We start from the raw sequence: 19,049 nt of genomic DNA, 5'->3' as shown, positions 1-19,049 counted from the left end.
CAATGAAAATATACTCAAATTGACTACATTCTTGTTTAAGAGTGAAAACCCAACTTTGAAGTGGTCTGAAGACAAAATAAATGTCGTCTCATCATTTTTTCACTGGAAGAATGGCACAAGGGACACTTTATGATCTGACAATTGTCAACTTTAAGTGCACATTAGTCCCATTTCCTGATACAGGGTGGCAAATGGAGTGAGATGAATTTACATGTACGTTTATACGGCCAGATGCCCTTCCCAGTGTCAACGTCAGTGGGTAACTAATGAAGATAAAATGAATGTCGGTGAGTGAAATTGGGAAAATAACTGGAAAGAAATGGCTCTGGCCTATGAATAGGATCTGTCCTGGCATTTGCCTGGAAGCGAAAATGGCAAATCATGGAAAGTTATTCTCAGGAAAGCCAACAGCAGGGATTGAACTTACAAGTCTGAATACAGAGTTTGGCTCCATAGCAGTAGTTCAGCTCCTCTGCTTGGTACACATTAGTCCACTATTATGTATGTACAAAAAGCCACTTTCAGTAATGTTTTAGTTTCATTTTATGTCTTTGTTTGTAAAAAAAATGGAAAGATTAATCAAAGAAAATTTACAGTAGTTGAACCCATTCTCTGCACAAATAACGTAAGTAAATATTCTATAGGGTGTGTTTCAGTATCAAAGTTTGATGGCAACATTGGCTCTTGATCAGTATTATGAATGGGAATAATAGTCATAATTCCAGGACTGTTATTATTGTACTTATGTTTCATCCACTCTGTCGCTGCCAGTGTCACTTGTGTGGCTGTTGCTCTCAGATGGGCTGGAGAAAGATTTTTTGACTTCAGAGTCATATACAGTAAAATCTGACACTTCTTTGTCTGTAACATCCAACATGACACAATATCGGTATTGCTAATCTGTTTTGCGACACCATTTCACTGGAAAACTGTCAAAATATGCAGTAAGCACATGCGCGAATAAACTATGTAATGCAATGCATGTATTATGCAACTCTCACTAACAAGAAAAAAATATTGTAAGATCCTGAGGTGGATTTCCCTCATCAGTAGAGTTGAAGGAACAACTTCTGCCATCTATGAGCATATACCTCCTTGGCTAGTAAAGACATGAAATTTGAATAGGTTTCCCCCCTCCCCCCCCCCCCCCAGAGAAAATGAAATATAGAGCATATACCGTATTTACGCGAATAATCCCTGCCACCAAATAATCCCCGCATCCTAACTTTAGGTAGGCTTATTTTGAAAAAAAAAAAAAAAGAAAAAATGCCAACATTGACGCAAAAAAACCCATCCCAATTTCGTGCCTCAATTTTCTTTTAAATGTGCGGGTATTATTCACGTAAATACCCATATTTACGCGAGTAATCCCTGCCACCGTATTTACGTGAATAATACCTGCCACCGAATAATCCCGCACCCTAAGTTTAGAAAGGATGATTTTGAAAAAAACTGCCAACATTGACGCAAATAAAACTTGCACCCCAGTTTCATGCCTCAAATTTTTTTAAAAAATGTGCGGGTATTATTCGCATAAATACGGTATATGTTTCCACCCACAATGAGTTAAATATAAAAAATCCAGGAGAAGTCAAATGTGTGACATTAGAGTTTTGTATCTGTTGTGCAGATCTTCATTATGCACTTAACTCACCTGCTTCCATCTTGAGACTAGCTGCAAGAAAGTAAAGCAAGCACTATCAGGCTCTGCCCTCTTCTGAGTGATGTTATGTGAAATTTTACTTCACAGGTTACTGAGCAATTAGGCCATGCATTTAGGGTCGCATAGCTGTGAGCTTGCATTTGAGAGATGGTGGTTTGAATCCCATCATCAGCAGCCCTGAAGATGGTTTTCTGAGGTTTCCCATTTTCACACCAGGCAAATTTGGGGGCTCTACCTTAATTAAAGCCATGCTATCTTACTGTTTCTAACCCTTTCATATCCTTGCGTCGCCAGAAGCCTTCAATATATTAGTGCGATATTGAACCACTAGCAAAAAAAGAAAAACTTCTTGATGCAAACAGTAATCAGATAATTACTTCAGATATGGTAGCATATACTAACCGATTGCATTTAGCGTATCCCCAGATATCTTATCAATTTCACCTGCTTTTCAAATTTTCAACATTTAGAGTTTTATATAAATATCTTTGTTACGACAGGTAACTTTCAGTACTTTGCTAGTATTAGCCACCACCTCTATATGAATATTATGGTATATTTATACCCAACAATATTTACTTACTGGGAAAATGAAGAGTCAGGTTGTTTCCTGTGGTTTTTCTCACAGACCCAGAATGTGTTCGTACATATCAGTTTGCCAAGCTCACTGAAATTCTTAAACAAATGAACCCTATGAGTGACACTTCCACATCATTCATGCTGTAGTAGAAATAGTAAGGGAATGCCTAGGAAAGATGGGAAAAGACAAACATCTTAGTGGAATGATGAAGTGAAAGCAGTTTGTAAACATAAAAGGAAGGCACATCAGAAATGGCTCCAAACAAGGATTGATGCAGACAGGAAACTGTATGTTGATGAAAGAAACAGAGTGAAACAAATAATTGTCAAATCCAAGAAGAAGTTGTGGGAATATTTTGGTAATAACCTGGAAAGGCTAGGTCGAGCAGCAGGGAAACCTTTCTGGACAGTAAGAAAGAATCTTAGAAAGGGAGGGAAAAAGGAAATGAATAGTATTTTGGGTAAATCAGGTGAACTCTTAATAGATCCCAGGGAATCACTATATAGGTGGAAGGAATATTTTCGAAAATCTTCTCAGCATAAGAGGAAATCTTTCTGGTGGCGTTATGAACAACCAAGCTCATGGGGAGGAGGGAAATGACTTTGGTGAAATTGCACTTGAGGAAGTGGGAAGGATGGTAAATGAACTCCATTGTCATAAATAGCAGGGTTAGATGAAATAAGACCTGAAATGATGAAATATAATGGGAAGGCAGGAATGAAATGGTTCATAGAGTAATAAGATTAGCATAGATTGCACCTATTTATAAACAAGGTGACAAGCAGGATTGCAGTAACTGTCAAAATATTTCCATGATTGGTATACCAGGTAAGGTGTTCACTGGCCTTTTGGAATGCAGTTGGATGAAACCCAGTGTGGTTTCAGACCACAGACCATCATCTGTCAGGGTCAGATTTTCAGTATGTGCCAGGAAATTGAGAAATGCTATGAGAGGAATAGACAGTTATGTTTATGCTTCAACGATCTAGAGCAGGCATATGACAGAGTAGTAAGAGAAAAGATGTTTGCAGAACTGGGGGACTATGGGACACCATACTGACCTGTCATTGTGTTTATCCTATTATGTGCTCCATGTTCCCAATACTACAGTATTTTTACTAAGAATATCAGTAATCACCTGAACTTCTTCATAAACTGAATCTCACAGGATCTCCTGCACTTTCTTTATATCACCAGACGTACCCTATTTTTCTCTTGATCACTGTTTGCTGTTTCTATCCAAAGTAGGATGTCATCCTTGCAGCACTCATAGATCAACATATCTGTCTGGTTTGAAACTGGTGAGAGGAGGTACAACTATTTTTATAAACATGAGTGCAGCAGTTGTTTGTATTAAAAAAGATGATCTGGATGGTGTCAATATCTGGCTTATCTGCAAAATTCCTCTTTTGAATTCATCAGAAAATGTGTTTGAGAGAGGAGTTTATTTTCTTCAAGATACTCTTGAAAACTACGAATAGCCTCTCTTCCACTTACCCAAAGCTTTTATGCCAGCTTTCAAATGTTTGCTTCTGTTAAGGTGACTTGTCTTTCTGTCTTTCCCAGTCAGTAATAGGAGTCTAAGAGTTTGGCACAATCAGGCAAATCATTATCTGCCCCCTCCAGTTGTTTTGTTGTGAAGTCCAATCTCTTTGAACATCATGTTCTTTTTGCTTTGGAGAGAGAAGTGTCCATGGCCTTAATTAAGTTACAGCCCCAGCATTTGCCTGATGAGAAAATGGGAATCCACATGGAAACCATCTTCAGGGATGCTGAGAGTGAGGTTCGAACCTACTATCTCCTGAATGCAAGCTGACAGCTACATGGTCCAAACCATGTCCTGCAGTTCTAAACTTCAATCGCTTGGCTCTTGAAGAGCTGCAAATCCAAAATAAAATGACATGATATAATTTTCTTCACCAGGCCTTCATAAAGACACCACTCTGTTTTTGCTTCTTGTAGCTTCCTTCTATGCTTGGTGAAAATGACAAACAATTGCTGGGTAATCTTGCCACACTGAATAGGCAGTAGAGAAGCTTGATGCTACCCATCATGTACTCTCAAAACCCTTCCTATTTTCAGGATCTGTAAATGTAATGTTGCTGCATACTCCTGCAGTTGCCTTGCATTTTTTGGAGAAGCATGATATTTATTTATTTATTTATTTATTCACGAAGCACAAGATACAGCTACACTGAGCAAATTTCACTTGCACTGTCAACAGACTATTTAACAAACATAAACTTTCATAATAAAATATAACAAACATAACAAAATATAACAAAATCAGGTACACAGCCTACTAATAACAACTGTCCAAATCGAAAACCATAAGAATGTCCATATTAAAAACCAAGTCGTCGTGGGTCAAGATGGCAGTATAATCCCTTTACATCAACTTATCTTTAAGAGGCTATTTACACACCTCTCGAATACACTTCTATTCGATGCTATATCAAGTTCTTGTCTCCTGTTAATATTGTTAAAGAGTGTTGGGAGGCAGATTAGGAGAGATCGTTGAAGTATTGAGTGCTGAGTGTGGGGAATATGGAGAAGGTCTTTGGTTCTGGTAGAGCGGGAAGGAACATGGAGAGAGAAGAGTGAGACAAGATGTTCTGAGCGGTAATGCCCATTTAAGATCCCGTGGAGGAAACTCAGGTCAGCTACCTGTCGCCTGATGTGCAGCGGTGACATATTAATTGCCATTAATACCTGCTGCGTAGACAGATTTCTGAGCTTGGGGTTTCTGTTCCTTACAATTGCAGCAAAGAAAGGCACTGCTCTGTCTAACTGCTTAGTATTGGAGAGGGAGGCTGTTGTCCAAATAGGAGAGCAGTAGTTTAAGAGAGGTTGAATGATCGTGAGGAAGAAGTGACGAAGAGCAATGGGGTCTGAAATTTCTGTGAAGCGATAGAGAATGCCTAGTAATTTCATAGCCTTGGTTGTATATGTTTCTATATGGGTCTTATATTGTAATTTTGTATCGATATTACACCTAGGTCACGCTGTTGCGTAACTATGGTGATGGGCTTGTCGAGTAGGTAATATGATGTCGGTAGAGGAGATTTATGTAGTGTTATGGTCATGTGGCTGCATTTTTGTGGATTGGGGATAAGTTTCCAAGTACGGCACCAGTTCGAGAGGGCATTAAGTGAGGACTGTAACAGAGCTGCATCTCCTGGATTCCTGATCTCCCTAAATATCTTGCAGTCATCAGCAAAGAGTAGGGTATTGGCTGTTTCGTTGAGTTCGGACGGCAGATCGTCCATAAACAAAGAAAACAGCAAGGGGCCAAGAGTACTGCCTTGTGGGACACCGGACGTGACTGGTAACCATGAGGATGAAGTGCCTGATATTACTACTCTCTGCCTATGGTTATGTAGGAAGCCAGAAAGAAGGGTCAGAAGACTGCCATGTATATTAAATCGTTCGGAGAGTTTATGGAGCAACAGAGTATGGTCTACAGAATCGAAAGCTTTCGAAATATCTACATAGCAGATATCCAGCTGCGATTTAGCTGCAATGGCTTGTGATGCAAAGCTATGCAGAGTGGCTAGGTTTGTTAGACAAGAGCCACCTGGTAGAAAACCATGCTGCTTGGTTGAGATATACGGCAATGTGAATGTGAGGAGACGCTGGTGTATAATTTTTTCAAAGATAAAGGATAGTGTGGGGAGAATAGAAATTGGTCGGTAAGATGAAACATTAAATTTGTTGCCTGATTTGAGAAGTGGAACAATATTTGCCTGTTTCCAGGTATTAGGAAAATAGCCTGCGGCAAAACATCTGTTAAATAATTTAGATAGAGGGGCGCAAAGAGTACTGGCAGTATTTTTTAGGAAAAGAGGACCTATAGTGTCGGCACCGGTAGCTTTGTTGGTACGAAGAGTTTGAAGAAGGTTATGAACTTCACTTGGTGTGGTAGTTATGCTTGACAGGGTTCTGTTTGAAGCTGTACCAACAGGTGGGAGTGGTTGGTTTTGTAAGGGAGGAGAGAAGTTGGAGAAGAAATACCTGTTGAACAGTTCATTGCGATCGGCGCCGTCTGCTGTTGCATCGTTGTGGTTCACGCTGACAGGAATCCGCTCCGTCCTTCTCCGTGTGTTGATGAGACTCCAGTAGCGCTTGGGATTGCTGCGGACGTTTTCAGTGATGGTGTCTACGTGTGTTTTGTAGTCTCTTCTGACCATAAACCTCGCGTGGTGGCGGATTTTAATGAAAGTATTGTGAGTGTGTGGGTTAGGGAAGTCTTTCCACAGGCGCCAAGCTCTCTTTTTATTAAATAGTATCAGTCTGGTCTCATGTGATATCCAGTGTTGATGTTTGCTGGTAGTAGCCCGTTGTGCAGGTACGAAGTCTTTAATTGCAGCTTGCAGCCAGTCGTACAGCAGGTCAAGAGCTGATTCGATGTCAGCTATTTCGAGCAGACTCCAGGGAAGGCATTCCAGGGCACGACACATTGCAGGCCAGTCGGCACTGCGCCAGATGTAGGTAGGGCGGTAGGATGTCCTGCTGTGAGGCTTTGAGGAGGGGTGGGGAAGGAGGAATGTAGCATCGAGAGACTGGTGGTCGCACAGGGAAAAGGTTTCTGCCTGGGGTTATTGTTTTAAGTTCTAATGAGGAGAGTATGAAGTCCAGGGTGTTGGGTCCACGGGTTGGGTACATATTAAACTGTTTCAGTCCGAGGCCATTAATAAAACTGTCTATAAAGTACGTGTCACAGTTATTAGCTGACAGTCCGGTTGTTGGAGAAGACCACTTTATAGACATGTTAAAGTCGCCCATTAAAACTACTTCACCATGAGGGAGAGCTGCAATGACTGAGTCCAGGCACTGTTCAAGGTCACAGAATGGGCTGTTTGGTGGTCTGTAGTAACATCCCACAAGTACAGGGCGTCGAGGAAAGAGTAGCTCCACCCACACTAACTCACAGTTCCGTTCGAGATCTGTCCTTCGTTTACACGGTAACGCACTGTTCACTCCTAGCATCACTCCACCACCTAGAGTAGCGCGATCATGATGGAATATGCTGTAATTAGCACTGAGTGGTAGTTCACTGTCACTAGCCCATGAGAGCCATGTTTCAGTAAGTCCGATCACGCCAGCTTCTCTTAAGTCTGGCAGGGATAGTTCACAATCAGACAGCTTATTGTTTAGGCTTTGCACATTCTGACAATAGATGTTTATGTCTGTTTTCATTTCACAAGTGGTGGGACCGGGGTTTAAGTGAACATCTCCAGCCAGTAGTAGGAGGCAAAGCAAGCCCCTAATCACTGAGCGACCAGGCCTAGGCTCGTTCAGCTCAGAGCTAGTAGGGAGGTGCCTATAAGTCTGGAAAATGGCGCATCCAGTCAGAGAGAACACCGGAATGTAGTAGTTTCTTTCTGCTAGTAGCCATGCAAAAGGAGAACTCACATTTTCACTTGCACACACCGATTCCTTAACTCGAATAGACCCGTGCAGAGAACCGTAAAGCGCAACAACTCGGATTATTAAAACACAAACAACACAAACTGCAGCAGCACTAAGCTTGCGCGTGTCTACTCTAGCCGCCATCTGGATATGTTTTATTGTTCTCCTTTAATACTATGCTGCCGATCTAACAAAGTTACTAGAGCTGGAATGACCAGGCTCCAGACAGCCGTGAGCCATGAGTACTCTTTAATTTTCGGGGGGGGGGAGGTGGCGAATAGTGTAGAGTCCCAGGGCAAATCTATGCCCTCTTACTCATCTCTTTAATAGGAGTACCCAATGAGTCGGAAAATCTCAATTCACTACACTGGCAGGAGATAAAACTATCTGACTTGGAGGCAAATTTTTCCTCCAAGCAGAGGAGAAATCCCTTCTTTGCTGCTAATTTGGAATAAAATGAATGTAGAATTTAATAAAAGTGAAGAGGAAGAAAATTTTCTTAAGAAACAGCTCTTTTCAGGTTTGAATTTTGAGTTAGTGAATTATGGTGTTATTATTTGGAATAGGCCGAAATTATAATTCTAGACCAGGTCATAAGTGAGCCCCTGGCATTATTCCATTAAGGTGTGTACACTGATCTTTCCAATCAGCATCTCAGAGTAGGGATCGAATAGTTGGAATACTATGATGAACCAGTGTGTTACGTATGAGCAGTATCAGAAAATGTTTGAACCAGAGGAATGGCATGCTAAAGAAGAAAGTTATCTATCTCCCCAGCTATTTCCCATCAATATTCAGGCAGGCTGTTATTCTCGGTATGCAGCAGTAATCTCATCTATTGGAGATGAGTGGCAGCATAAGAGACAAAGAATATCACAACAAACATTGGTCAATGTAATGTTATTCTTGATCAATTTTATGAGCTTTCGATATTGTAGGCCATCACATTTAGTTTCCTTCTGACTCTGAAATACCACTTTTATCATAGTCAGTACTATAAAACTGAATAAAACATAAGTGATCGGAAATTGTATTGTCTATACCTTTTGTTATGTACTACTTCTCGATAGGACCAATAACATAGGCATTTAAAAATTAAATTTTAAACACCTTCCCCTAAACTACCATTTCAACCATGGTGAATAAAATTGCTTATAGCTTATAATTTATTCCCCGACTCTTATATACCAATTTTCATTAAATTCTATTTACCCATTTTCTCGTGGCTCGGCACTGATATGGACTTAGCAACAAAAATACAAATTCATGAATATCTCTGTTATCATAGCCGTACGTTAAAAATGAAGACATAAATTATTGCAAATTTAATTCTGTATAAGTTTAGTCATGTAGTATTTATCGACAGGATCACTAATAACATAAATATTTAAGAATTAAATTTTAGGCCTTCCCCTAAACTACCATTTCTCTCAGGGTGAATAAAATAATGATTTATAGCCTGATTTTAGTGGTTTGTTCCCCGACTTTACATACCAATTTTCATTAAATTCTCTTCAGGCATTTTCTTGTGATGCTCGTCCATACGTACAGACAGACAGAAATTACGGAAAAGTAAAAAGTGCATTTGCTTGTTACTGTGGACATGACCAATACAGAAATACCATTCTTTTTCAATTCTGAGCAATGTACAGACAAAACTCTTTTTATATATATACATTATGGCATCCTCAATTACAAACTGTTTGAAAAGGAGCTACAGTGATAGGGTAGGGAGCTATACTGAATTCAAACTTCCCTCACTCAGTCTGATTACCCATGACCATGCCATTTCCTTACAACCATACTACTTATTATATTATTAACACTTAATTCCAAACGATGATTGGTGCAGTGTCACACAGTAATATTCAGTCATTTTGTAACATCACTATGTTCACCAAACATCACTGCAGATCCATCACAAGTGACAGACAAAAGGTAATCCTTTATGTTGTCTGCTGACATTCCATGGCCTTCAAGTCCACTCATTAATGAATAGAACATCCCTTTGGCAGTTACATCATTAAGTTCATTCAAATCAAGGACAACGTTCACCAGGGCAGATAAAAACTATTACAGCACTTTTGGTACTACAAATGGTTGATTTGTTGATAATATTATGGAAATTTTGTTTTTGAAAGCGGGAATTTGATTGACTTCCATTTTCCTCATTTCATTGCCAATGTGGTTAATTAAATTAATGCAGGCATTGGTGTAATGATCTGCACCATATCTACACCATTAAGTTCGTGAAGGTTTATTTCATCTTGAAAGTTGTTGAATGATTGTTTAAAGGCCACTTTATAAGCCATTTGAAATACCTTAACAGTAATTTCTTTTTCATGAGACAGAGCTTTCAAACACATTTTTCCTGAAGTTTCATGTTTAACTTCTTGTTTAATTTTCAAAGCTGCTGAAACTGATACTGATAATGTTAGATTCCCCTTGAAATGAACAGTTCATTTGCTAGAGGGCAAGGAAACCAACCCCCTAATCCGATGTATTCCAGTATCCAAAACTGCGGAAAGACAAGAAAGAACAAGATGAAGACTATCTACTCCAAACTGACAACACAAAATGGTTAATAGGGCAAGAATGAGTATTTTGAAACAGCAGTTTACAGAAACTTCAGTCATGTGCTTGAATACATTATATGTGGAGGAACCTAATAAAAGCAGACAAACATGCTTGATTTTAAGCCATTAGCCCTCACTTTATAAGAATTGTGATAGAAATATTCTGAACAATATTGTATTTGTTCTGGAAAGAAGTTGTTGGTACTGTGTACCGCCACAAATAAAGCACTGTATGTTCCTATCTTCTTGATCATTTCATTTAAACAATTCTGGCACCTAAATTACAAACCAGTTGAAGAAAGGTACAATGATAGGTTAGGGAGCTATGCTGAATTCAAACTTCCCTCACTTAATCTTCAGTACCCATGACTATGCCATTTTCGCAGCCAGCTGTCGCAGCTCAGAGGAAGTAGAGCTGATTCTTCGCCGACGAGCAGGATGCAGTTATCCAGGAGAAGTTATGTTTCCTCGTCTGATGCTTGCCATGGACTACAACCAGAAGGAGTTTGTTGCTCATCCCAATACTCAGCAGGTAAATGGTTTTCTTTCAATTAATAGCAATTTATCTCTATTATGGAATCAACATTTCTGAACTACCATACTCATGAATGTTTTGAAAAGCAGTCTTTAGTGCGGAAGTTCAGAAGAATATTCTTGTGATTAAACAATTATTTTATTTTATGAGTAATCAGAACCCAAGATTATTCTACAAAACAAAATTTACTCTCTCTCTCTTTACCAGAATCATGGTTATGTAGAACTCTTTCCTTAATATTGCCTTGAAATAAAGGCTGTATATATTGCTAGTAAATGTTGTGGTTTACTCTTCTGTCGTATTTTGGCGCATACTGAATGAAGTAAGTGTCGGCAAAGAGCTCCCAAAATATGGGTTCAAACTGTCCCAAGTTGGACTGTAGTCCCAAGTAACCCCATTTGATGGTATATATTGTATATATTGTATAATAACAAAGGCAAAATACATTTTGCTGGGTGTTTGGAGGCTTGTGTGTTCAAATGATCCATAGAGTTATGCCGGCGGAAGCACATGCTCCTGGCAGGGCCACCCAAGCTGGACAGGTCTAAGGTGATGATCCAGACTAAGAATGATACCCTGGTCCTCCAGGTTGGGGGTTGGACATAGGGTTAACTCCCCTACCTCGTAAACAAGCAAATGTTACGGATACCTTAAGACATACTACAGGTAAAGCAGATAACTTGGTGATGACCCAGCAAGAAAAACAGCTTAAGAGAAAGAAAAATTATATCATAGTAGCAACGTGGAATATAAGGACATTAAAGAGACCTGGCAAGTTGAATGAATTAAGAAATGAACTGGATAAGTATGGAGTGAAGATAGCAGCATTGCAGGAACTAAAATGGAAGGGGCAATGGATGTCTGGGCAACATATCCTGATGTACAGTGGAGGAGAACAAGGCAGTAATGGCACAGAATTCCTCATACAAAAGTCTGTAAGACAAAGCGTGATCAGCTTTACTGCAATCAATGATAGGATATGCTCTTTGAGACTTCGGCCAAAATTCATCAATGTTACAAAGGTTTGTGTGTATGCTCCTACAGAGTAGGCAGAAAAGGAGGAAAAAGATGCATTTTACACCAAATTGGAGGAAGAAATTAACAAAGTTCAAAGATATGACATGAAAATGATCCTTGGAGATCTAAATGCAAAGATTGGAAGAGAAGAGTTGTATAAACACATAGTAGAGAAAGAAAGCTTGCATGAAGTCAGTAATAATGATGGTTTGAGAATGAGTGACTTTGCGAGTGGGAAACAGATGATAATCAGAAGTACTTGGCATCTGTGGAAAAACATAAAGAAGGAGACTTGGATATTACCAGACGAAGTAACATGAAGTCAAATAGACCATGTTATCATAGACAGGTGGCATGCATCATATATCATGGATGTTAGTTGTAGAGGTGCTGATGCTAATTCAGACCATTGTCTTGTAAGAATAAAATAAAGACAAAAAATAGACTTGGCAAGGATGGAAAAAGTAAGAAGAAAGACAAAGCATAATATAGAAGTTCTTAAAAATGAGGAATTGCAAGAGAAATACAAGAAGAAAATAGCAGAATCTTTGGAAATAAGGAGTTATGGGAGAAAGGAGAAGTGGAAAGTAAGTGGGAGATACTGGAAACAACTATCTGTGAAGTTGCATTTGATACTTTGGGAAAGATAGAATATGTAAAGAGAGCAGAATGGTTTGATGAAGAATGCTTAACACTAATTCAAGGGAAGAATGAAGCTAGGAAACGAATGCTTCAAAGAAGGACAAGGCAAATAGTGGAAGAGTACAAAGAGAAGCGGAGAAGAGCCGATGAGATATGTAGATCAAAAAAAAAAAGAAAAAAAAAAGAACTTTTGAGTGGAAGAGAATCGAAGAACTGGATGAAATGAAAGATAGAAATGAGGTACAAAAGTTTTAAGAGAGAGCAAAAGATCTTAAGAGAGGATTTCAACCAAGATCTGTTTTCTTTTATGATGAGGATGGAAACCTCATTGGCTACAAGAGCAAAGTGCTCGAAAATTGGCAGGAGTATTTTTACAAGGTACTCAATGGAAATTATGAGGATGATAGAGAAGAGGAAAACACCAGTGATGATGGGGAAGACAGAGAATTGAATAAAGAGTTAATAGAGCAGCCAGATTTAGAAGAGGTCAGGATAGCTTTTAAAGCATTAAAGAACAACAAAGCCCCAGGTGAAGATGGGATGGAGAACTGTTTAAGATATGGGGAAAAGGAGTAGAGAAGGCTGTTCATGAGTTGATAAAGGAGGTTAGGATGAAATGCCCCAGGATTGGACAGTGGGCATAATACGTCCATACATAAGAAAGGAGATAAGGCAGTATGTGGAAATTACTGAGGGATTACTTTGCTGGCTGGAACTTACAAGGTTCTCAGTAAGATATTAGCCTCAAGACTGGAACTATGTATTGAAAGGATACCAAGCAGGTTTTAGAAAAAGAATCTCTACACTGGGTCAGATTTTTATATTGCGACAATTACTGGAGAAGTTTTTATGAATATGACAAGCAGCTACACCAGCTGTATACAGTATTGATTTTAAACAGGCATATGACAGTCTATATAGAGGCAAACTTTATAAAAATTATGAGAGAGTTTGGAATCCTGAGGAAATTGGTTACATTGACAGAAATAACCATGAAAACAACAGTACCGGTATGCAAGGTGAGAGTGGAGCAGGATCTGTCGGAGGCATTTTTAGTTGAAAAAGGGCTGAGACAGGGAGATGTTCTCTCCACACTCCGATTCAATTTAGCAGTGGAAAAAGTAATACTCCAACTACCCATCAACTCAGGGGGAACCATCCTGAACAGATTAGTACAAGTGATAGCATATGCTGATTATGTAGTAATTTTAGCACAAAATGAAAGAGCTCTTGAAGAGAACTATGCTTTGTTAGAAGAGAAAGCAAAAGATTTAGGGCTAGAAGTGAATATAAATAAAACAAAGTATATGAAGATGGGAGAAACAGAGGGAGCAAGAGGAAGGACCACAGTGAGAATTCATGGGAAGGAATATCAAAGAGTTATAACTTTCAATTATCTAGGCTCAATAATAACTGCAGACAGTAAAACCTCTGTGGAAATAGAAGAAAGGATAACAAGTGGGAACCGATGCTTTTACGCCTTGCAAAATATGTTTATATCCAGGAATGTCAGTAGGAATATGAAAATAAAAATATACATAACAGTACTAAGACCTATAGTGATATTTGGTTCAGAATGCTGGGTGATGACTACTAGAAAAGAACGGTGGCTGTTACGGTTGGAAAGGAAGATAGTGAGAAATTTGGAGCAGTTAGAGATCAGGATGGATGGAGAATGAGGACAATTACAGAGCTGCAAGGATTGTTTGGCCAGCCAGATATTGTTGTTAAAATTAAGCCAGGAAGAATTAGGTGGGCTGGTCATGTTCAGAGAATGGCAAAAACCAGTACTGTCAAAAAAGTCTTTATAGCAAAACCGGAAGGAGGAAGAAGGAGAGGAAGGCGCAGGAAGAGATGGATTGATGATGTTGAGGACGACCTTAGAAAGATGGGAGTTAAATGCTGTAGAAGGAAAGTCGAGGACCGGGACGAATGGAGGCTGGTGGATAAGGAGGCCAAGGACCTACATGGACTGTAGTACTGACCAGTAAGTAAGTATATGTATAACTAGCAGTTACCCGCGGCTTAACTCATATCAATTTCGTAATTTGATAAATGTAATTGTTCCTCAGCACTGTACTAAGACATTATCTGAAAATCCCTAAAGTATAAAAACTCACCAAAAAGTAGAGTTTCATTTACCCCAGAAACTCTTTGTAAATCATGTTTGAGGTATTGCCTTTTGGGGCTAAGATGACCATGTGACACAGAAATGTACATGTGAGAAACAGTCTTGTTTCAAGTCTAAAAAATACATGTTTCTTTATTTGTAAAGAAGATTCCACATACTAATTTCCATGTCTGTAAAATTTTCATTATTTGAGATATAAGTATCCTGATAAAAAATAATTCAACTCACTTTTCAACTACCTTTCATTCCTGTTAAGTGCCTTTCCTGAAAATAAAAATGTACCTGTTCCTGTATTTTTAAAGGACTTTCCAAACCAAGTTTCTTGTCTCTAACATGTTAAGTTCTGGACATATACTGTAGAGATACTGGTAATAATTTTTAAAATTCACCTGCTTTTTCAATTCATTTCAGCCCTTTAAATGGATTTTCTGAAAGCAAAAACATACGTGTTTCATTATTTTTAAAGGAGATTCCAAATACCAGTTTTCATGTCTGTATGTCTGTAACACCTTCAGTTTTTGAGAGATTAGTATTCTCATAAAAAGAATTCAAATTCTTTTTCACTTCTTTCCACCCGTCTCCCCCCGTAAGTGGACTTACCGAAAACAAAAAGTTTGTGTTTCTTTATTTTGAAAGGAAATTCAAAATACCAACTCTCACGTCTGTGACGGCTTCAGTTTTTAAGATATAAGTATCCTCATCCACAGAATTCAACTCCTTCTTTACTTATTTTCAAAACCCCTTATGTCGATTTAAAAAAAAAAGTTTCTTTATTTTTAAAGGAGATTCCAAATACCAGTTTTCACATATGTAACATCGTTAGTTTTGAGATATAAGTATCCTAATACAAAGAAATCAACTAATGTTTCAATTCATTCACGCCCTCTCCCTGTAAGTGTTCTTCCGAAGACAAAAGAATAGGTATTTCTTTACTTTGAAAGAAGATTCCAAATACAAATTTTCACATCTGTAACATCTTCCAGTTTTGAGATGTAAGTATCCTCATAAAAAGAATTCAACTCCTTTCTCAGCCGCCCCCACCCCCGCCCATTGATTTGATCACCACCACCCCCCGCACCCCCACTCAAAAATGTGTGTTTTCTTTATTTTTAAAGGAGATTCCAAATACAGATTTTCATGCCTGTAACATCTTTAGATTTTGAGATATAAGCATCCTCATAAAAAGAATACAATTCATTTTTCACTCACCCCCCCGATGTTACCTTCATCCCCCCCCCCCAAAAATATGTGTTTCTTTATTTTTAAAGGGGATTCCATATATCAATTTTCACATCTTTAACCTTCAGTTTTTAAGATATAAGTTTCTCCATAAAAAGAATTTGACACCTTTCACTTCCTTTCTCATTCTCCCCTTAAGTGAATCTTCCAAAAACAAAAAATACATGTTTCTTTATTTATAAAGGATCTTCCAAATACTATTTATCACAACTCTAACATCTTCAGTTTTGAGATATATTTATCCTCATAAAAAGAATTCAACTCCTCCCCTCCTCTCAAGTTGATTTTCCCCCCAAATTGCTTGATTCTTTATTTTTAAAAGATATTCCACTCTGTCAGTAATATCTTTAGATTTTTTTAGATATAAGTGCCCTCATACAAATAATTCAATTAATTCTTCAATTCTTTCACCCCCTTAAGTGGATTTTCCAAAAACAAAAGAATCCATGTTTATTTTCAAAGGAGATTCCAAATACCAATTTTCACTTCTGCAATGTCTTCATTTTTTGAGATATAAGCATCCTCATACAGAGAATTCAACTCATTTTTCAATTCCTTCACCCCCTTTAAGTGGATTTTCTGAGAAAAAGAAATACGTATTTCTTTATTTTTGAAGAAGGCTCCAAATACCAATTTTCACATCTGTAACATCTGCAGTTTTTGAGATATCACTGTCCAAATAAAAAATTTCAACCCCCTTTTCAGTCCTTTATGTGGTTTCTTCCAAAAACAAAAAAATTCATGTTTAATTTTTAAAGATTTAATTTTCACATCATTAACACGTTAAGTTTTTGAGATGTTCTGCAGATATGCCCATTTTAAAAATTCACCCCTTTTCAGTTTCCCTTAAGTGGATGCTCCGAAAACAAATTATCTGTATTTCTTTACTTTTACAGGAGATTCCAAGTACCAGTTTTCAACTCTGTAACATGTTAAGCGTCTGAGATATATTGTAGTCCTAGATATATATATTTTTTAATTCCACCCCGTTTGTCACTCCCGTTTAGGGTGACCAACTCTAAATTTTCAAATGGAGGACAGACTCTTGGGAGGATTTTTCATAAAAATGTTCTTAAAATGGAGGACAAATGGAATATTAAATTTACATACAGAATTTAGTATTACATACCTTATAACTGTTATGTTTATGAAGAGGCTGAAGTTGTAGCTATTTTATGCTGATACTTATCGATAGCACCCACTTTCGACAGCAAAGATGAATTCTTTTCTTCTAATAAATAATTGTAAAACTCTCCACATGACATGTTTTTAAAGTTGTACTTCACTATTATAATACCTTTAACTGACTCGGTCAGCAAATGGTTTCTTTCTTCTGACCACTGTGTATTAATCAGGGAAAACTCTTTCAACAGTTGAATTGCAACCTGGAATAGTGAAATAAAACTGACAAATTTTAAGTAGCTCACTAAATGTTTCAATGTCAGGGCTATATTTGAAAACCTCACCCACTGCTTATCTAATGTTGTATGTTTATCAAGTTTGGAACTCCTAGTGTAATTCTGAACAATGCAAAATTGGTCAAAAAGTTTAGAATCGTCTATCTCCACACCTTTAGATTGCAGATACTCGAGACAAGGTAGAACATCTTCAAACTGAATGCCTTTCATACTATGAAGCTTCATCCATTGGAAACACTTAAATTCTTCCATCATAGGGTTACACCACTTTAACAAGTATTGAATGCATGTTTCATAAAAACCAACAACATATTCTACAAATGCAATGCATTCTCTTTTGAAGCCATTTTCAGTGAGGGATTTCAGAGACTTTTTGACTTTAAGAGGTATGAATTTATTTTCCATTCTGTCATTGTGTGGCCAGAGTTGAACCTAATATATCACAAACTTCTGCTATAGAGAGCATTTCTTTTTCAATGTATAAAAATTTGTTGTAAAAAATTTGCATAGTGGAATGAACAAACCACATGTAAAGCTCAGAAAACTTGTTTTCAAAAAAGGACCTAATTATAGCAGGGACAGAAATTGAAGGCTGAGAAGGAAAGTACAACTTTAGAGCTGCAAATAGTTTAAGCATTCTTTCTATTGCAGGAAACAATCTTAACCACCTTGTTTTGCTGTGACACAAAAGCTGTTCATAATTTATTTCAACAAACTTGCAGAATTCTTTGAGTTGTTCAGTGCGAATTGTATAGATATGGAAATAATTGAAGACTTAAAATTATACTCTCTACATCAACTGGCAGTACAACAGCACCTTGTTGCAAACAATTATGCAGTACATGTGCTGGGCATCCAACCCCGATTATATGTTCATTTAATTTACTTTTAAGTGTTGAAAATACATTTTTGCCTTCTCTACGATTAACCCCTCCAAAATTTACATTTGTATTGTCTCCAATAAAAGCAACTCTCATCCTTGGCTTTGACAACATGAAAGTGACTGACGTATGAGTGATGCTAGTAATGCCATTCCTTATGCAGCCAGTCCCTGTTATGAAGGGTGTGAAAATATTGCTCATAGGGTCAGTTGGTGCATGCTTTTCAGTGGGCTTGGTAATATCAACTTCTGGTTCAGTGAGGAAAGCAACGGGAACTACCACACTCCTTATTTCCCTAGTATGCCTCTTCAGTAACAACTAGGCCACTTATAACAGCTGATGGCGGAACTGTTGAAGATCAAACCAGCCTCTGGGCTGAGCACTTAACATACATACATACATACATACATACATACATACATACATACATACATACATACATACATACATACATACATACATACTTACTTACTTACATACATACATACATACATACATACATACATACATATGTATAATATATTATGATTGTTATATTTAGAACAGAGCTAAAATTATAACAAGAAAGTAGAAGAACTCGCCTCCTTCAGCTTGTGTTAGTCTCCAGACTAAGTCTTAATGGCTATCACACTAGTCATGAAGCTTATCAAAGGCATAGGGAGTATTTATTTTTATAAGAAGTTTGTCTGCAATGGAATATTCTCCTTACACAAGAGATTTTTGTACTTCTGACCATGTTATCTTGCTCATTTGTTGCAAATTAGGATATCTGTCTTCTGCTTTCTAGTGTAGTCATTTATCCTTAAATTATCAGCGATATTTTTCATAGTACTGGAAATTATTAAATGCTCTTAAACTTCTGAGGATATTCTTCTTCATTACATGCTGTTTCAACTTGAAGTTAGTGATGATGGATAGGTTTTCTACTTTCCATACATTTCTAAGTGAAAGTGAC

At 37.8% G+C, this 19,049-nt stretch overlaps 1 protein-coding gene across 1 annotated transcript in view; it reads left to right on the top strand.

The window, feature by feature from the left end:
• LOC136876163 (short transient receptor potential channel 5) overlaps positions 1 to 19,049 on the top strand; it is an 89,276-nt gene that overhangs the window by 9,063 nt on the left and 61,164 nt on the right. Inside the window, exon 3 of the mRNA XM_068228132.1 lies at positions 10,618 to 10,763. Within this exon, the coding sequence (XP_068084233.1) occupies positions 10,618 to 10,763 (146 nt within the window). The remainder of the gene's footprint in view (positions 1 to 10,617; positions 10,764 to 19,049) is intronic.

This window comes from Anabrus simplex, chromosome 1 (genome assembly GCF_040414725.1).
Source record: "Anabrus simplex isolate iqAnaSimp1 chromosome 1, ASM4041472v1, whole genome shotgun sequence".
Classification (NCBI taxonomy): Eukaryota; Metazoa; Arthropoda; class Insecta; order Orthoptera; family Tettigoniidae; genus Anabrus; species Anabrus simplex.
This window is presented reverse-complemented; position numbering and strand designations above follow the sequence as displayed.